This window comes from Megascapheus bottae, chromosome 2 (assembly GCF_031878675.1).
Source record: "Megascapheus bottae isolate mThoBot1 chromosome 2, mThoBot2.hap1, whole genome shotgun sequence".
NCBI classification, from domain to species: Eukaryota; Metazoa; Chordata; class Mammalia; order Rodentia; family Geomyidae; genus Megascapheus; species Megascapheus bottae.
Window position 1 is genome coordinate 81,170,391 of NC_143510.1, and position 19,449 is coordinate 81,189,839.

General features: G+C 36.4%; 2 protein-coding genes and 1 pseudogene across 7 annotated transcripts in view; 2 read left to right on the forward strand and 1 right to left on the reverse strand.

The window, feature by feature from the left end:
• The window catches only part of Anks1b (ankyrin repeat and sterile alpha motif domain containing 1B), a 905,411-nt gene that overhangs the window by 725,317 nt on the left and 160,645 nt on the right, over positions 1-19,449 (reverse strand). For all 5 annotated transcript variants that reach the window (XM_090328468.1, XM_090328467.1, XM_090328466.1 and 2 more), the window contains exon 9: positions 8,965-9,105. In XM_090328468.1, coding sequence (XP_090184594.1) covers positions 8,965-9,105 — 141 coding nt within the window. The remainder of the gene's footprint in view (positions 1-8,964; positions 9,106-19,449) is intronic.
• On the forward strand, positions 3,130-6,340 carry Garin6 (golgi associated RAB2 interactor family member 6). 2 transcript variants are annotated; one of them, XR_016534613.1, is made up of 2 exons: positions 3,130-4,485; positions 4,640-4,727. XR_016534613.1 is itself a non-coding variant. In XM_090328474.1 (2 exons), exons 1-2 carry the CDS (start codon positions 3,563-3,565, stop codon positions 4,751-4,753), a joined length of 732 nt encoding a protein of 243 aa, XP_090184600.1. In that variant the 5' UTR covers positions 3,130-3,562; the 3' UTR covers positions 4,754-6,340. The 2 variants fall into 2 exon arrangements, 1 of the variants encoding a protein (XP_090184600.1); XM_090328474.1 differs by having other exon boundaries at positions 3,130-4,180; positions 4,640-6,340.
• LOC150067405 (lysine-rich coiled-coil protein 1-like) lies at positions 18,486-19,242 on the forward strand (annotated as a pseudogene).

The window sequence follows — 19,449 nt, forward strand, 5'->3', positions numbered from 1 at the left end:
CCAGGTAGAAAAGTCCATGAGACTCTTATCTCCAGTAAACTATGCAGAAAAAGGCAAAAATGGAACTGTGACTTACATGCCATAGTGCTAGCCTTGAGCACAAAGAGGTTCAGGATTAGTGCTCAGGTCAAGAATCCAAACCCCAAGACCAAAAAAAAAAACACCTGTTTTGTATAGGATTACTGAACATTACCACAACAGCAATTATTCTGTAAATATTTCTCATAGTTAAAAACTCACAATAATAAGCTAATGTCAATGTGTTGGCAGGGCTAATTGCTTTTGGCTAATTGCTTTCCTGTTTTTCCAGTTTCTAGTGTTGCCTTCACTTCTTAGTTGACATAGGTATCACTTAACTTCTGCTTTTATCATCACATCTTCTCTGACTCTGGCTTTCTGGACTTTCTTTGTGATTACATTGGGTCTATATGCAGGGCACAGATATCCCTGTCTCAACATGTTTTAAGTTAATCACATCTGCAAAGATCCTTTGTAAATGACAGGATGTGGACACATGTGGGAGGAGGATGAATTATTCTCTACCATAGCCATATTCCTTTGTAACTACATTCTTTTTAAAGAATTGGGAAAGGTGGGAAAGGCTCACACTTATAATCCTACTTACCTACTCAGGACAACAAAAACAAAAAAGCAAAAAGCAAGCTCCAGCCAAGTTAGTGTGAGGCTCTGAGTTCAAACTCTAGTCCCACCAATAACTATTTTAATAATTTTAAGCATTACCCCCACTGAGCTAGCACTAGTCTTTTTAGAAGTTTTAAGAAGAAATTCCTCTATAGACTAAGATTATATACTGTATTATAAAATTCCCAGAACAATTATTACACTAATAGTACTTGTATCATTATTATTACCATTCAGAATATCTCCAAAGTATTTGTTTTATTTTAATAGTTAAAGGATAATCTCAAATTCAAGACAAAACAAAAAGCTAAGGTAGATTACATGGCTAACTCAATGACAAACTCTAACACACAGGAGAAAAAAAAAGCATAATTGTAAGAATCTCTAGTAACTAACGACATGGAAATATGATTTGAGAGCATAGGAAGCTACTGTTTTTATATAAAATAATGTTTAATCTCAGGTAGTTTTCATAGAGTTTTATTTAGGCTTCTCAAGTATTGAGGCAAATGCTAAGAAGGTAGTTTTCTTAATAGCTATAGGAATTACAGATAAATATCATTAGACTCATAAAGATAGGAATAGATTTGGCAGAATATTACACATCATGGCTATCACATCAAGAACAAGAAATTCCACTGTTGGCTAAATAATTAGAAAATCTGAAAGTCTATATATGCTGCAAGTAATATGATTTCTGGTCTCCCTGGAGACAAGGCAATTTAACTGTGTTCTCATAAAATCCTCAGATAAATACTTTTAAATCCGATGATCAAAGCTATGTTCACTGAACAGTCAGGGTGCAGATATCCAAGTTAGTTTAAAAATGTCATAAGGAATTGAAGTTGACTCTGACATAAATAGAGCCAGGCACAACTGCCTCACACCTGTAACCCTAGCTACTTAGCCAAGGTTTGGAATCAAGGTTCAAAAGCAGTCAGGAGTTTGGCCTAGTGGTAGAGTGCTTGTCTAGCATGTAAGAAGACCCAGGTTCAATTCCTTGGTACCACCGACATAGAAAAAAGGTGGAAGTGGTGCTGAGGCTCAAGTGGACAGTGCTCAGGTCCTGAGCTCAAGCTCAGGACTCATAAAAAAATAATAATAATGAAATAAAAAGCAGCCTGGGTAGGAAGGTCTGTGAGACTCTTATCTCTAATAAACTACCAAAAAGGCCAGAAGTAGAACTCTTGCTCAAGAAAAAAGAAGTTCAGGGACAGTGATTAGGCTCTGAGTTCAAGCCCCAATACCAGCACAAAAATAAATAGAAACATAAAATTTAAAGTGATTCACATCTGTAATCCTAGCTACTCAGGAGGCTGAGATCTGAGGATCAAGGTTCAAAGCCAGCCAGGACACAAAAGGACCTGAGACTCTTATCTCCAATGAACCTCTAGAAAATGGAAAGTGAGGCTTGGCTCAAGGGTAGGGTGGTAGCCTTGAGCTGAAGAACCTAGGGACACTACCCAGGCCTAGTTCAAGCCCCTTGACCCCCACCCCAAAAAAAGACATTCAAAGTAAAAATAGCTCTATTTTTTCCTGCTAGCCAAAACAGTAATTTTCCTAACAAAAACAGAAAATATAAAGAACATAAAAATCATACTACTGAAAAAACATGTGTTGAACTCAAGTGTGTATCCAAAAATATAGACCAATGATTTTAGAACAGTTGTTTTTTTTGCCAGTCCTGGGCCTTGAACTCAGGATCTGAGCACTGGCCTTGAGCTTTCTCAAGGCTAGCACTCTACCACTGGCACCCCAGCACCATTTCCAGCTTTTTTTCTATATATGTTGTACCAAGGAATCGAACACGGATCTTCACACATGCTAGGCAAGCACTCCTAACCACTAGGCCAAACTCCAGGCCTACACCAGTGATTTTAAATCCTATTTATATTAGTAGTTTAGAATTTGCTTTGCATTTTTCATGAAAAAAATGTATTAAAATAATAGAAAAGGGCATATCATTTTTATGGCTACTAAGTATCCTATGACAGAACGTGTCATTATTTAGTTAACCAAACCCAATTACAACCCAATTATAAGTTATAAATCATTAATGCATATTAACTATGCTCATTTATATTAATCTGTATAATCATGTAACAATAGACATTGATAAACTTCCTTTATTAACCTGTTTACCAACATGTCCAACTGTCTCTAAAGTCAATGTCTAGAGTTCAGAGTGTGAAATAAAAGAGAATGTTAAACATGCATATTTTATAGTCTTATATTGAAAACCCCCACGCTTTTTGAAAGCATTTGCCAGTCTGTATTTAGATCTGTAGTCGGCTCCTTGCAGGGGGAAGAGATAACTTGCAGATCTGTGAAGAGGTGGCAGGGCCAATGGTAGGATGGAGTGAGAAGACCAATGTCCGCCCTGAGGGAGGGGCTGCTGGGTGACAGGGACAAAGGTTGTGTGATGATGACAGGTCATAATGGGCAAGAGAATAAAAGCAGATCCTGCAGGGAAGCTTAGGAGGGGGTCAAAGCTTCCATTTGGGAAGGAGAAGCCCAGCAAGACTATGATTGGCAGTTGAAGTTATGGAATCAAAGAGAAGAGACTATTGTGAACCAATATGTCAGGCTCAAGTGTTGGTCCCTCCCAAGTGAGAACCAACCTGTGGGCGGGCACCTTGACTGGATGAAGGTCCCAACATCTACAATGACCTGACATTTGTGTGCCACCATATCTCCATGCTATAAGCGTGGCATTATTTGCATTCAAGTGCCCAATTGCCTGAGGCACTGAATAGTCACTGAACAACGCTTCCCAGGGTCCTCAGTCACCCAGAGACAAAAAGAGCTTGCAGAAGACAACTGCCCACCTGCCAGAGAAGCCAAAGAAACAGGATGCCCTGTAAGTATGTGAAGGATGGTGTGGAACAACCCCTAGGCACTGTCTTGATCAAAACTAACCATGAATAGCCAGTGTAGGTTACCTTATTACACAGCCCAGAGCAGCCCTGCGATGGGCATGTTCAATTCCTCCATGGGGAAACTTCAGCAACAGCTGTACAAAGGGGAGTATACAATATTCAGATATGCACCCATGTTTGAGAGTGACTTCATCCAGATCAGCAAAAGAGGAGAAGTGATTGATGTGCATAACCATGCTCGAATGGTGACCGTGGGAATTGTACGCACCAGTCCCAGCCTCACACTACCTGATGTCATGCTGCTGGCCCGACCAGCAGCCGTTTGTGAAGATTATGCCAGATACACCTTGGTCACCCAGGAAAGAGATAAGAAGCATGCACAGACCTTGGAACTAACCAGGCTGCTTCCCCTGAAGTTTGTAAAGATAACCATCCACAACAATTACAAGCAACAGCTGCGCCTGAAGCTTGCCACTGGCCGTTCTTTTTACCTTCAACTCTGTCCCCCTTCAAATACAAGAGAAAACCTATTTGTTCACTGGGAAAACCTAGTTTACACCCTGAGACCACCAGTGGAGGCTTACAGCCGTAGCCAGGCCATCCTGGCCGGGGAAACACTAGACATAGCTGTGTTTGAAAAAGAAGACGACAGCTCAGCAGTAAGTCTTTGCAGAGACTAGAAGATGGGGTTTGGGCACTTTGGGGGAGGGCAGCTAAAGGTCCTGTACAACTTTTAGTGCTGAGGCTCACCTAGAAAATTCACCACATTTGGAAGGGCTGAAGGCCACATGAACCTTTATTTGGAAGCTATAGCACGTTGGGGAGGTTCCTCGTGCGTCTCCAAATCTGAATTCAAAGATTCCTTAGTTATCAGCAACCTTGCATTTCATATCCACTGGTGCAATGCCATCCTCAGCATGCGGACCATCCAATCTACTCTTGAACACATACTACTCCAATCTAGGTAAGCTGAGATATGGTGGGACCTATGCTCCCCTGTGACCGTCATGCATATATTATGTCACATATGAAACTATTTTTTCCTGTTTAGCTCCAGGAAGAGAAGGGAGACCTTACTCGTGCCCTTGCTTTACTTCCTTCATTTGTTCTCCCCACAGGCACAAGCTATGAAGTATTTTGGAAGCTATAAAGATCAAATCAGCATCAGTAGCCTTCAGATGAACCCTGACCTGTTTAGGCTCACCTATTTTGGTTATTCTAGGGAAGAATGACTCCGAACTGCCTCCCACATATTCAGAATTGAAGAGTTTACACACGCATCACAAAACCTGGAAAGGGGACATGAATAGCAGCAGGAGTAGTGGTGTCAGTACGTACCACTGAAGGTGCCATGAGTTTGGCTGCAACCAAGCTGGCAGACTTACAAGAGAAAGAACACTGGCTAGAGCAGCGTTCATAAATCCAAGAGAAAGTTGAGCCAGCAAAGTCATACTGGGTGCTTAGGGAGTTTCATATTGTTACTATATGAACTGTAAGCACATCCTGTCCTTGAAGGACAGCATAACTGAGCATATCAGCAGAAGCTGCAGGCCTTCCATCAGAGGGCAGCATAAGCATAGAGGTTTCAGGAGCAAAGCCTACTGGCAAGCCTGTTGCCAAATTAGGTAAAGAAAGGTACCTTGGAGGGACCTTTCATCTCAGCCTTGTGGAATAAAAGCTGCATGTGTGAATGGAAGTTACAATGTCACCATCTTCAACATAGAGCCTCAAAGTCCTACTACATGTGTGTAGAGACCGACATCATATAAGACTGTGGAAGAAAGCAATACTATGACACAATCCATCAACATAAATTCTCTATTCTAACAAGATTTGCTCTATAACACAGGAAAATACAGCAATAAAAATAAAAATTCATGATCAGATTCCAGACTGTCTTTAACTTTCCTTTAGATTAATATTTGCGATTAAAAGAAGCCAACGTAAAATGCTGAAGGTTTTCCTCAAAGACAAGATCCTGCATCACAGCCAAAAAGAATTATGAAACTGAAAATCAAGGTTTTTTCAAATCAAAGAAAAACAGCAACAACTGAGAGTAAGAAAATGTAAGTGAAACCAGAAAAACAGTCCAGTAGGCCATTTTTTAAAAAATCGAGGTCTACATCATAGCGCTGCTACTTCCTGAACTGAGACTCCTATATTGCCTACCCTTGAAAATCAGAAATTATACATGTGAAATATCTGGCACATCACAGTCCCTCTGAAAACTGTTAAGGTCAGGAGTGTGGGGAAACAAATTTGAGTTTAATCCTATTTTCTAAAAGAGCTTTCCCTTTTAATTTGTTGACAATTTAAATCCTATTTTCTAAAAGAGCTTTCTCTTTTAATTTGTTGACAATTTAAATCCTATGTTAACTGATTTGAAACTGTTTTATAAAATTTCTATTGACACCAAATCTTAGTGCTAAATTCGGCTAAAAACTAAATTTTCATGAATTTAAAAGGAATTACTTGTCAAAACTTTAGTCCGGTTATAATGAGAGGATAAAATGTTAAGATATTCATAAGCATGAACTTCCAAAGGGCCCATGTTTTAACCTGTTCTTTCCAAATTTAGGATTTGTAGCCAGAGGAAAAATTCTAAAACTTGAATACAGGATTAATTCAAACACAGATTAATCCAAAGATTAGAAAACAGTTCATTTTCTATTTTTTTTTTTTGTGGGTCATGGGGCTTGAACTTGGGCTGAGCTCTGTCCCTGAGCTCTCAAGGCTACCACCCTACCCTTGAGCCAAGCCCCACTTCCCATTTTCTAGAGGTTAATTGGACATACCATTTCTCAGGTCCTTTTGTACCCAGGCTGGCTTTGAACCTTGATCCTCAGATCTCAGCCTCCTGAGTAGCAAGGATTATAGGTGTGAGCCACCGTGCCCAACTTTCATTTTTGAATTTTACAACTAAAATATTTGTTTGTGTTTAAAAGTGATAGCGCCAGGACCATATATGGATAACATGGCTTCTAACTGGGTCTACATTTTTCCACCATACTCATGTTTCTAATACTTTGAATATAAAAGATATTTGAGGGCCGGGAGGTTAACCTAGTGGTAGAATGCTTGCCTAACATGCACGATGACCTGCGTTCGATTCCTTGGTACCACATACATAGAAAAAAGCCGGAAGTGGTGCTGTGGCTCAAATAATAGAGCTCTAGCCTTGAGAAAGCCCAAGGACAGTGCTAAGGCCCTGAGTCCATGGCCCAGGACTGGCAAAAAAAAAAAAAAGATATTTGATACATGCTTGCTGGATTCAAGGATTATTAATGTACAACATAATTTATGCCAATGCTAAAAATTTTGGACCAACAGAATATACTACCAAATCTAATGAAATAAATTTTTTTAATGTTAAAACCAATTTTTAAAGTGTCGTAGAACTAGATATAAGGATATTATTGATAATTCTTCAGTTCTGAAGTAATCAGTATATGAAAGTAAGAGCCCTGATGTTTAATTTTGTTCTAAGATTTCCACTTTTAAGATATAAAAAAGTAGGGCCAGGAACTTGGCCTAGTGGTTAAAGTGCTTGCCTAGCAAGCACGAAGACCCGGGTTCGATTCCTTGGTACCACATATATAGAAAAAGCTGGAAGTGGTGCTGAGGCTCAAGTGGTAGAGTTCTAGCCTTGAGAAAGTCCAAGGATAGTGCTCAGGCCCTGAGCTCAAGCCTAGGACTGGCAAAAAAAAAAAGATATAAAAAAGTAATAATTAAAATATACCTTTACAGAAACATTAATTTTACAAGAGAAAAAAGGTAAAGACATGAGAGTATATTAATAAAATGCAACTTATTTTTGTTAATTTTCTTTTCCTCTTTACTGTACTATATGTGAAACTATATGTAAAAACTTTAAGTGAAGACATGAAACCCTGGAATATACATGTTTGTTCATTGAGTCATTCAACTACTCTTATTTTCTGCCAAGAACTATGCTGATACTATAGCTATAGATATTTTTAAACAGAATTAAGTTTCTACCTTTATGGAACACACAATACAGTTCCTATTAATAACTATAAAAAAAGATGTATGCTATCTTCAAATTGCTAGGAAGATATTTTTAAATACTATGTACTGATTTAAATGTCCTATTTAGCTTTCCACAAAAAATTGAAATTTTCATGGCTATGACCCAACTGTGACATACACCTGTATAAAATAATGGTTTGGAGCTGGGAACGTGGTCTAGTGGTAGAGTGCTTGCCTAGCATACATGAAGCCCTGAGTTTGATTCCTCCGTACACAGAAAAAGCTAGAAGTGGTACTGTGGCTCAAATGGTAGAGCGCTTGCTTTGAGAAAGCTCAAGGACAGTGTCCAGGCCCTGAGTTCAGGCCCCAGGACTGGCAAAAAAAAAAATGGTTTCACAGATTGTGTTTATTTTTAAAAAGCAGAAAATTATACTTAATACTTTTCTAGACAATTACTGTGGTTATCTGTCTTAGAATATTTTTCTTCAATTTCTTATAATCTTTCAACATTATATGCTTTTCTATTAAGACTTTTCTCATTTGTACATAGACTTTCATAGTAAATTCAAACTTTCTCTGAGATATTTTGTTGATTTCTAAAACTACCCTAAGGGATTATGATCCATAACACAACAGGAATTTAAAATTGATGTGATAGAAATAAAGTTGACTTAATGAACAGCGAAATGATATTTTAGTATTTTGTTATCTCCTCACTTTTGGAATGAACATTCAAATCCTCAGTAGTGCATATGTGCCCTATTATACAATGTTCCAAATTTTTGTGAGGAAAACAAGTGTGTGTGTGTGTGTGTGTGTGTGTGTGTGTGTGTGTGTGTGTGTTTTGTTGGCTATGCTTTCAAACATCCTAAACTGTAACTATATCTATCAATCACTTTTAATTTTGTTAAGTAGTATTTTTAAATAACATATTTCTGAATAGTCAGTATTAAAATCCTCATACACAAGAAAATTTTCTGTATTGTAAATAAACAACAACAAAAAATGGGGTAGGAGGGAGTACCAGTCCTGGGGCTTGCTTTCTAGGGCCTGGGCACTGTCCTTGAGCTTTCCCTCTAGGCTAATACTCTACCACTTGAGCCACAGCTCAACTTCTGACTATTTGAGATGGTTATTTGAGGATAAGAATCTCAAAGACTTTCCTGCCTAGGGTTGGCTTTAAACAACAATCCTCAGAGATCAGACTCCTGAGTAGGTAGGACTACAGGCAGGAGTCACAAATGCAGCTTGCAAACAAACTTTTTTAAAAAATAAAATTTATGTAAATTATAGTTTTTCATATTGTACACACATACACAAAAGGTTAATTGAAGAAAACACACAAAGTGAAAAAAGATATTTGAATTTTTGAAGGAAAAAGTTTACTATTAAAAATGTAGGCAACAGATTTTTTTTAATGTTTTTTTGTACCTTAATAAAAGCAAGCCTTTACCTGTGTAAGCATGGGAAAGCCAAGGTTCCTACATCCATTACAAGGAGTTAATGCTTCCCAAAGTCCTGTGGGCCCACAAGTATTTTCATCATCATCTTCTTCCACTTCTCCTGGTGACAAATTTATTGTAGATGAAGTTCTCTGAAATTAAATTTATATTATACCAATATATTATATCAGTGTTATTTATATATGTTAACAACAATCAACTTACATAAATTACTTATGGCATTATCTTAGCAAGCAAAAGTCAGCTCTCTTCAAGCCACTTATCTAGGTCTGCCATGTGACTGAGCCAAAAAAAAAAAATGTGTAAAATTCAATTTAAGTGAAAGTGAAAAACTGAGTGAGAAAAACATAAAGTTCATAATATGTAGTTCATAAGACAGGGCATAAAAATAAATCAACAATATCTGTAAATAGGAGTAATGAGAAAGACCTCAGAGCTTACAAGAATTTAACTTTTTCTCATGAAATTATGAGAAAATGCAATTAAGAACACTAAGATGAAGACACTTCAGTGAAACTGGAGGCTAAAAAAAAGTTTCACCATGCCATCCAAAGCAAACTTTATAACTCTTATACATGTAACAGATAGTATTTTTAATTTTTTAATGATTTTATTAACATTGATTTTACATCGTATTTCAAATGTCATGTTTAACAAACAAGAAGGGATTCTACTTTGTTGATCATACAATTTTAGTTTTGTCACATTCCAATTGTCACTAAGGTGACAATACAGAATTTATTGAAATATTTATACCACAAGAACAAGGACAATAGAAGTGTTTGCTGGTAAAGAATATCAAGAAAATGTTTGGGCAATGATGGGTAATTTTGGAGTAAGAGATTTAATTAAAATAAATGAAAACAAGGAAGGAAGGAAGATGTTTATGGGAGGAATAACTGGAAGGATAGACTACCAATAAAGTTATAAAATGAGTCTAAAACAGCCAAGAAGCTAACATTTTACCACTGGCAAAAAAAATGCCACAAAAAATTACAAATGTATCTTTCAGAGTTGTTGAAGCAAAGATTTTATGAATTCAAAGAAATCCATACACAGTGAATCTCTAAAACTGAGAATGTACCTTACATGTATAAATGTAAATTCCCAACCAACTCAGTGCCTTCCATGTTTTCTGTAGAAAGATGACTGTCAGATTGGTATTTCCCAGTTACTGAATACACTGAAATGCACTTATCAACAGAGTATGAATGTAGTTTGTCATCTTTAGAATTCATGGGTAGTTTAATATCCATTGTGAGGTATATAAGAATGAAAACTTGATCTAGCTATGATGATTGGAGGTGGAATCTTTGGGAGATAGGAGGTTACTGAGGTGGAGAGTCCAGACAGAATCTTGCTAAGTTTACAAAGGGCAAAAAAAACCAGGATACACAGGTGTGTCAGGAAGCTACCATTAAATATGACCCTTCAACCTTAAATCACTTTGTGAGCCAAAATAACTCTTTATTTTTAAAGCTTACCCCATGTGTGATCCTGTGTAATTTGTAACAATAAACAAAGACAATCTCCCAAGACAAAAGATTTATAAATAACCAAAAGAACTGGTGGGTTCTACATCTTAATTCCTATCGTGACAGCCACCTCTCAACAAGTCCCCAAAACATAGACAACATCCAGTGTTTCAGTTAACTATAAACAAGGATCACTACACACTGAAGAAAGGCTCCAACAGAAAATTGTAAACATAGATTGCCACAAAATATATGCATGCATATATAATACACACATACATGTGTATACACACATTAAATACATATATACAAACATATATACATATATAAAATGTAATTGATTATTTGGAAAAAATTTGAGGATATTTTTCAGAACACAGAATAAAAACAATTGTAAGTTAGGAATACAAAAGGATCAATAAAAGGGTCCAAAATTTGATCAACAGGAATCCTAAACATCTGAACATTGAGAAAAAAATAGAAACTGGAAGATCAAAGAAACTGAAATTTTTCAGGAACTAAAAAAAAAATATAACTTTAAAAAGCCTGCTGAATGTCCAGGAGACAGAATTTTTAATATATATGTATAAATGAAAAAAACTTGTACAGAAATCTTTTTTTGGCACAACACTAAACATTTGATTTTTAATGTTCTACAAACTTTAAAGAAGTGGTTGCTTTCTAAATCGCCATTTCAAGCACTTTTTTCTATATCCATACTTTCACTTTCTCTTGATCAATTGCTGATATCTAAGCAATAATAAAATAGTCCCTTCCTCAATTACTGTCTGGAAATACAATAATACCTATATATATATCATTTATATATGGAGAATTTACTATGCAGCTGTGTACAATGAAACTATTTTTCACTGATTAATCCATACATCACCTCATTGAGGCAAATATCATTTTCCCCTAGTTTTATAAATGAGTAAATAAGGCATAGAGAGACAAAACCAAAAAGAAAATAAAGTATCAAAACCCAAACCAAAAGTCACAGAGCTTGTAACAGCCAAACCATAGGCCTTTCCCAAGTCACCACTGTTATATGAACATAGTATAATGTGCTAAAAAAAGATAATATATTTTAAAAATATCAAGATTATGTCATTGCAGCTTGAACCAAGGAGGTATATTTGTTCATGTTTCTACTTACAAGATAATACTTCTAGAAGCATCCTTCCATCTGTGACATACAGTGACATTTTCTGCAATTTGTATGTAGAAGCCCATAGCTCCGAAAATAAACACTTCTTAAATTAGCAATAAAAAGTGATGAGCACATGAACTTTTTAATTCTGGAGATTCACTGGGTTAAAAAAAATCTTAGAAACTCTAAAATCTAAATCTAAATCTGATAGTATTGTCCACAAAAAAGTATCAAATTATCAGAGGCTTCTTCACCAACTCATACAATGAGTCATTATATCCTTGACTATGAACTATCACTGTTTTATGGATCAACATTTCAACAGTTCGTTTTTTGGTTTTTTGTTTTTGTTTTTTGTCAGTTGTGGGACTTGAACTCTAGGCCTGGTTCTATCCCTGATCTCTTCAGCTCCAGGCTGCTGCCCTACTCCTTGAGCAACAGTACCACTTCCGGTTTTCTGGTGATTAATTGGATATGAGTTTCACGGACATTTTTAGTGCCCGTGCTATCTTTGAACCACAATACTCAGATCTCAGCCTTCTGAGTAGTTAGGATTACAGGTGTGACCCAACATGCCTGGCTTCATTTTTGGCTTTGTTAATAGATCTAAACTTAATTCAATTATAGAGTGAACCTCCATCTCCTTCGTCTTTATAAGAATAAGATCTGTTTATGTCTCCTTTCTGCTCATGAATCACCAACTATTTTCCACTACATAGAAAATAATATCCAAAGCCGGGTGGTGGCTCATGCCTGAAAATCCTAGCTACTCAGGAGGCTGAGATCTGAGGATCAGGGTTCAAAGCCAGCCTGGGCACAAAAGGACCTGAGACTCTTATCTCCAAATAGGCTCTAGAAAACGGGGAATTGGGGCTTGGCTCAAAGGTAGGGCGGTAGCCTTGAGCTGACGACTCAGGGGAAAGTGTCCGGGCTGAGATCAAGCCCCATGACCCACAAAAAGAAAGAAAAGAAAAAGAGAGAAAGAGAGAGAGGGAGGGAGGGAGGGAGGGAGGGAGAGAGAGAGAGAGAGAGAGAGAGAGAGAGAGAGAGAGAGAGAGAGAGAGAGAGAGAGAGAGAGAGAGAGAGAGACAGAGAGAGACAGAGAGAGAGACAGAGACAGAGACAGAGACAGAGACAGAGAGACAGAGACAGAGAGACAGAGAGAGAGAGACAGAGACAGAGAGAGACAGAGACAGAGAGACAGAGAGACAGCGAGAGAGAGAGAGACAGAGAGAGAGAGACAGAGACAGAGACAGAGAGAGAGACAGAGACAGAGAGACAGAGACAGAGACAGAGAGAGAGAGAAAGAGAGAGAGAGAGAGAGAGAGAGAGAGGGAAAGGAAGAAAGGAAAGAAAGAAAAGGAAGGAAGGAAGGAAGGAAGGAAGGAAGGAAGGAAGGAAGGAAGGAAGGAATTATCTATGATCAAAGCTTTTCAGTCTTTTAATATTCTACCAGATTTTTAAAAAGTGGAACTGCATACCCTTGACTAATCATGTTTCAATATTTCACCCATTTTTTGATACTGTTTACTTCTTTACACAGTGAACTGCTGTGGTTAAGAACTTAGTCACTAAAATGAAAGTCTTGGATTCAAGTTCTGTCATCTATGTTAGTTATACTGTTATCAGTACATATGAACAAGTCAGTCTCACTTGACTTATATGTGCCATGGGGGAAAAAAAGCAAGATTTTTTTCCCTAGATAATGAGGTAATGACGATAAAGCACCTAAAAGTTCTTAGGATTTCAACTAATAATACCTAGTATTTTTAGCTCTTATTTTCCTATAATCCTAGAGATGAAAATTTTAGTTTAGATTTTATCCTTTTCATAAAATTTTACATATGTCCCACTAAAATAACATTACTCTTGCCTGTATCATGTAATATATGTATATGTGAAATATATGTTTAAAATATATTTATTACACATATACTTTAAAATGATAGATGACAAAGTGGCAAAGGGTATTAACTTAAAGTCGAATACGTATACATTCAAGTCCTAGCTTTGCAATTTCCAGCCAATGTGATTTGGAGCAAATCACATAATTTAACAAATCTTCAGTTTCCTTATCCACAAAAGTGTAATAATATTGCTATTTTTATTATGATTATTCTCTGGAAGAGTTATATGTATATACAGTGTACATGTATACCAACATATACATGCAGGTGTGGTTTACTTTGCCTATTGAATTGTAAGCTATGTGAAATAAAGCTTTGCCTTTTTATATTTGTATCTCATACATGCATTGTGCATAATAGAACTTAATATTTACTAGATAAATTAGCAAATGAATGTACTGTCATTCTCATTTGACTGCCTAGAAAATTTAATATTAAAAGGTTCTCATATTGTATCACAAATTCTGTCATTGTTATTTTAGGTTTACTTTTATTTGTGATTACTAGTAGCTTTAACACAAATAAAGGAATTTTCAGTGGTATAGCACTGCCCCCTAAAGACAGTATAGAAAGTTGCTATATAATAAAAACCATAATTCTGCAACTTTACTTCAATAGGGTATCTTAGAACAATTCATCAAACTAAATATAATGTTCAGTTATATATGGAACTGAAGCCACAGAAACACACTTAAACTCAGAGGGTCTCCTTTATTTCAAATGCCTTTTAAAGGTTTTACTTGAGATCCAACTATGTTCCTCAAATTCCAGAAAAATGAAAATTCAATTGAGGATAGACCTTTATAATCTATAGAGTTTGATGTCTTGACTATATATATGTAATTATTACATAATTATATAGAAGAAAGCCTAGAGCATTTTATTCTTTTGAAAAAATCATAATGTGTATAGTACCACAGGGAGACAAATTTGAGTTCAAATGAAAATGTTTTTTAGAATAATTTTACCTATCTAACACTGAGAAATGGGATTTCCCTATGAAATAATGTGAGTGATTTTTCATATATTTTACATGTACCATACAAACTATATTTATCTATTATATAAAGGTGCTCTATAATTTGTAAGATGTTTTCAGATGCAGAACAATAATAAAGAATGGTAAATCAGTATTTTACAAGAATTAGATGTTACTCAACTTGCAAGATCATCCTCAAAAAGAAACAGGCAAGATTATAATTCCAAATCCTATGTGTCTAGGCCCTATTACCTTTTGACTACACTGTGGAAGCAAGTTCCTAATTCCTAGAGCTCTTCAAAGAACAATAAATGTTCAAGCCAGCTATGTTATATTTGCCTCATCTCCAAACTAGTGTAGAACTCTATTAGAAGTCTACTACATTTAGCAGAGGATCACAATAACTCAATAGCTATGACCAAACAATACGATGTTTATTGAAATGAACTCAAAGAAATGGAAATGAGGATTTTTTAGTGTGCTATTTTGCAGTTGTTTCTTTTTTCTTTTTTCCCTTTTGGTTTATTCCTTGTTGTCAATGCTTTTTATTTCTGTACCCTTTGTCTTGAATATAAGTTTATCTGATTGGAAGAAGAGAGGAGGAATCACAGACAAGGTGGGACAAAGGGTAAATGAATCCAACACTCACTGGACAATATGTTGGAAATGAAAACAATTTGAAGGGAGAGGAGTCAAGAAAAATGGTAACACTGTTCAAAAAGGAATGTACTCATTACCTAACTTACGTAACTGTAACCCTTCTGTACATCACCTTTACAATAAATTTTTAAAAATAAAATCTATTAGATTTCAGTAAGAGCACACTCATAACAACCTTTAGTGTGCTTTTGAGATTTTGCCACAAACTCCATAGTGGAGCTTAAGTTATACAACTTAACCTCTCTTCCTCCCACATCCATTTTTTTCTTTATCGTGATGGTTTGGTAGAAGGGTGATTTTCATCATCTCTTCTACCCAGAATAGAATTCTGATTCTTTCCACAAGTTTTTCTCATTAGCGCTTCAAATTCTCCCCATTATTATGCAGAAAAACTTTACTTTTGTGTACATCTTATCTGTAACTTACATAATCTTATTACACAGGAGACCTTGCATGGAGATTGCTTTTCATCTATTCAAAAGATGATGATGCTTATGTAATGGCATATCTGCATTTTATTTTTTACATTTTAAAAATTGGGTATCTAAGGCCTGTCTAGACTAAGATGCTAATTTGTTTTTGGCTCTATATTCCTTTGTCTGCCATTATCCCAGATATTGGTTATCTGTCTTCTTACATTTTATAGATTTTATCTTTTCAAGAAATGTGCTTTTGATTTCATTTTTTTCCTGTTAGATGCTCATATTCTACTTCATTGGCTTTTGTTTTAATCTCTAACTTTGAGTTTTATTTGTTTTTTGTTTTTCATTTTTGTTTTTGGTTGGTCATAGGGCTTGAACTCGGCCTGGGCATTATCCTTGAGCTCTTCAGCTCAAGGCTACCTCCCTACCCTTGAGCCAAGCCCCACTTCCCATTTTCTAGAAGTTAGTGCAGATAAGGGTCCCAGGTCCTTTTGTGCCAGGCTGGCTTTGAACCTTGATCCTCAGATCTCAGCCCCCTGAGTAGCTAGAATTACAGGTTTGAGCCACCGCACCTGGCTTAATTTGTGCTTTTATACCATTTCTTAATAATTTTATGCCATCGAGCTTCTCCTTTTTTTCAGGTTTATTGCAAAGCATATTTCTATTTATTTGAGGTGTTTTCAATTATCACTCTATCTCATCACTTCATTCTAGCTTGCATAGTTTCTGAAAATTTACCTTTTTTTCCCTCCTCTATACTAAACCTTTATTTCTCTAGAAAAAGAAATGAATTAAACTTCACTGGCTTTCAGCAATGTCATTATAATATGTCTGATTTTCTTTGAGTTTGTCAACCTTGGCATTTGTGGAGCATTGGGAGGAGTGTTTATAGTTTAGTGGACACTTTTAAGCCATTGTTATTCTTTTTTTTCCTCATTCTCCCACTTCCAACCTCTTTTCACCTTCTGGAACTAATTAACACACATGTCTGACTACATATTTTCCACAGGTCACTGTGGAATATTTGCTTTGCTCTTTGTGTCTGTATTCTATTTTGGTTATTTTCATTTACAATATATTCTATGATTTTTTCCATTTGTAGTAATTGTTGTGTATTATATGCATGTCATTTTTCATCTCAGATACTGTATTTTTCATCTTTACATGTTCCATATGAATACTTATTTGTATCTATGCTATGTTTACCTCTTCCTTTAACCTGTTCAACGTTAAAACACATTAAAACAACAAGCATATTAACTACAAATTTTCTATCAAGCCTTTGAATTTAACCAACTATAATTTCTACGCATATTTCGTGCATTAATTTTCACATGACCTTAAGTTTTATTTTTTCTTTTCATCTGTAGCTGTCTTCATTGTTTTGATTTTATACATTATTGAATTTTGAGATTAATTTTAGTCCTTTTAAAAAAAGTACTACATACAATTGTAACAAAGTTATTTGAATATCACTTTGATCCATTCAAGGCTTGTTTTTGTTGTTGTTGTTGTTGTTGTTGTTGTTGTTTTTTGCCAGTCCTGGGCTTGAGCTCAGGGCCTGAACATTGTCCTTGGGCTTTCTCAAGGCTAGAACTCTACCACTTGAGCCTCATCACTATTTCTGGCTTTTTTCTATGTATGTGGTACCGAGAAATCCGACCCAAATCTTTGTGCATGCTAGGCCAGCACTCTACCACTAGGCCAAACCCCCGGCCCCTCAAGGCTTGTTTTTTAAGATGGTTTTTAGGTGCATCTAGAGGAATCGTTATTCCAGGGTTACTTCAGGCCACCATTGAATCTTCATTTCCTTTCTGAGATCTACATTGAATGACCCCATGAATTCTAATAAATCCACTTTTCACTTGGACTAATGCAAATTTGAATGATTCCTGGCTCTCTGTAATCTCAGAAATGTTTCTGCTATTCAATTTAAGTATTGTTCATATTATGGAAATATCCATAATACTTAAAATATCCATTTTGATGGATTTTTCCTCATTGTTGTACAGACTTGATATTCAGCTGGAAACTCAAAGATAACTTTAGGCAGTTTTCTATAGCTCTGCCTCTGTGTAGCCTATTGTTTTCTGTTCTTCTGCCTGAAAATTCTTGCTATCTTCTCCAACTCCAATACCTCCATTTCAAACTCAGATTATCTTGTCTCTGGTTTGCCTCCTTATTGTATCTAGGTAGAAAGCTAAGATGATGATAGTAGGATTTTTCCTCTTTGTGTCCATCCCCCCTTTAGGAATTATAGCCATGTTTTTTGCCCCTCTTTTTTTTTTTTTTTTGCTAGTCCTGGAGCTTGAATTCTGTCCTTGGATACTTTTTGCACAAGGCTAGCACTCTGCCACTTGAGCCACAGCATCACTTCTGGCTTTTTCTGTGTATGTGCTACCGGTCTGCCCCAGTCATATATCTTATCAATATTCCAGTAGTTTAGAAAAGCTGTTCCATAACTTTTATTGCTTCATGTAAGTCTGAAAACACTTTTTAAAAATAAAACATTATAGGAGCAGGAGTGTGGCTGTGGTATTCTCTGCCTCTTCACCACCTCCAGCAAAGCCTCTCCCTAGGCCTGCCACATTGCAAGGAGCAGGACGGTAGTGTAGACACTACAACTGCCTCAGGGTAAACAGAGACTCAACTTTGTATTGAAGGCATCAGGAATCGTGCAACAGTTTGAAGAGTAAAAAGATTTTACATTATGAGGTTAATAGAGCATTGGAAAAAATAGATGCTGTAATCTCTACTTCATGATGTTTAAGCTGCCTGGTTGTTGCACAGGCTCACTATTTACACAAAGTTCACGTGGAAAAACTGAAGCGATTAATGGGTGAATATGATCAGATTTCTCCATCACACTCTTGGCCTGATAAGGAGAGTCCCTTTTTGTCAACCTAAGGAAGCATTCAATGAAGTCTTCTGACTCTTTTCAAGATGAACTTGAAGACTAAACGTACAGAAAGCCAGAGGCTTAGAGCCAAAGACTTGTTTCAGAAAGATGAGAGATGTCTGTTTGGAAACCTGTGGGTACAGAGAAATCAAGTCCAGGCACAGGTACAGAATGTGTATCAGAGATTTCTGTCTGGAACTGTGCAGTCTTATCTAATATCATGCAATACTTCACAAAGTGGAAAACCAGTTACCTCAGTGGTTGCCAGCTCAGGACAGCAGGCTGAGACTAGATTCTCTGAGCTACTGTCATTCGCCAGGGACTGTTCCTCAGAAAAATCAGTACCACTGAACCTTAGTCAGCAAGAATATAGTTGTGGTCTATACAATGGAGAGGTGTTTGGGAACACCTCTCCATATGATACAATACTAGTAGCCTTCAATCTAGTCATGAGCAGAGATGCATTACACAGAAAAAAGGCATCCAAAGGAAGTCAGAGAAAAACCAGAGGAAGAGCGATCTAAGCATAAGAGGAAGAGAAGTTCTAAGGAAATGGACTTAACAAACACAAAAGCATTCAAAGAAAGAAAACAAAAGTGGAAACAGAGACTGGACAGGTCAGTACAGAAAAGCTTAAGAACTGAAAGGAGAAAAAGAACTGAGATGTAACCTCTAAGAAAGAGGACCTTAAGTGTAGAAAAGAGAAAAAGGAACAAGGCAAAGAAAGGACAGAGGAGGAAATGCTGTGGGATCAGTCTATCCTCGGGTTTTGAAAGCTCTGGTTGGTTCTCCTGAGGTTTAATTGAAAAGAATTGAGGAGCCTGGTTCTATGATACTCATATTACGTATCTTACTTGAACACATACTTGTAACTAAGGCCAGGTGAACAAGAAGTATTTAGTATGCTGGTCTCCAACATGGAAATTACACTTCCTTATTTTCCAAAAGCATTTTAATAAGGCTTTCTTACATGCAATGTC

Bases quoted from the DNA above. Each gene is read 5' to 3' on its own strand.
- Garin6 (XM_090328474.1), top strand. From the start codon at position 3,563: ATGAATAGCCAGTGTAGGTTACCTTATTACACAGCCCAGAGCAGCCCT. The intron at 4,181-4,639 runs GTAAGTCTTTGC...TTCTCCCCACAG, and splicing joins AAGAAGACGACAGCTCAGCA to GCACAAGCTATGAAGTATTT.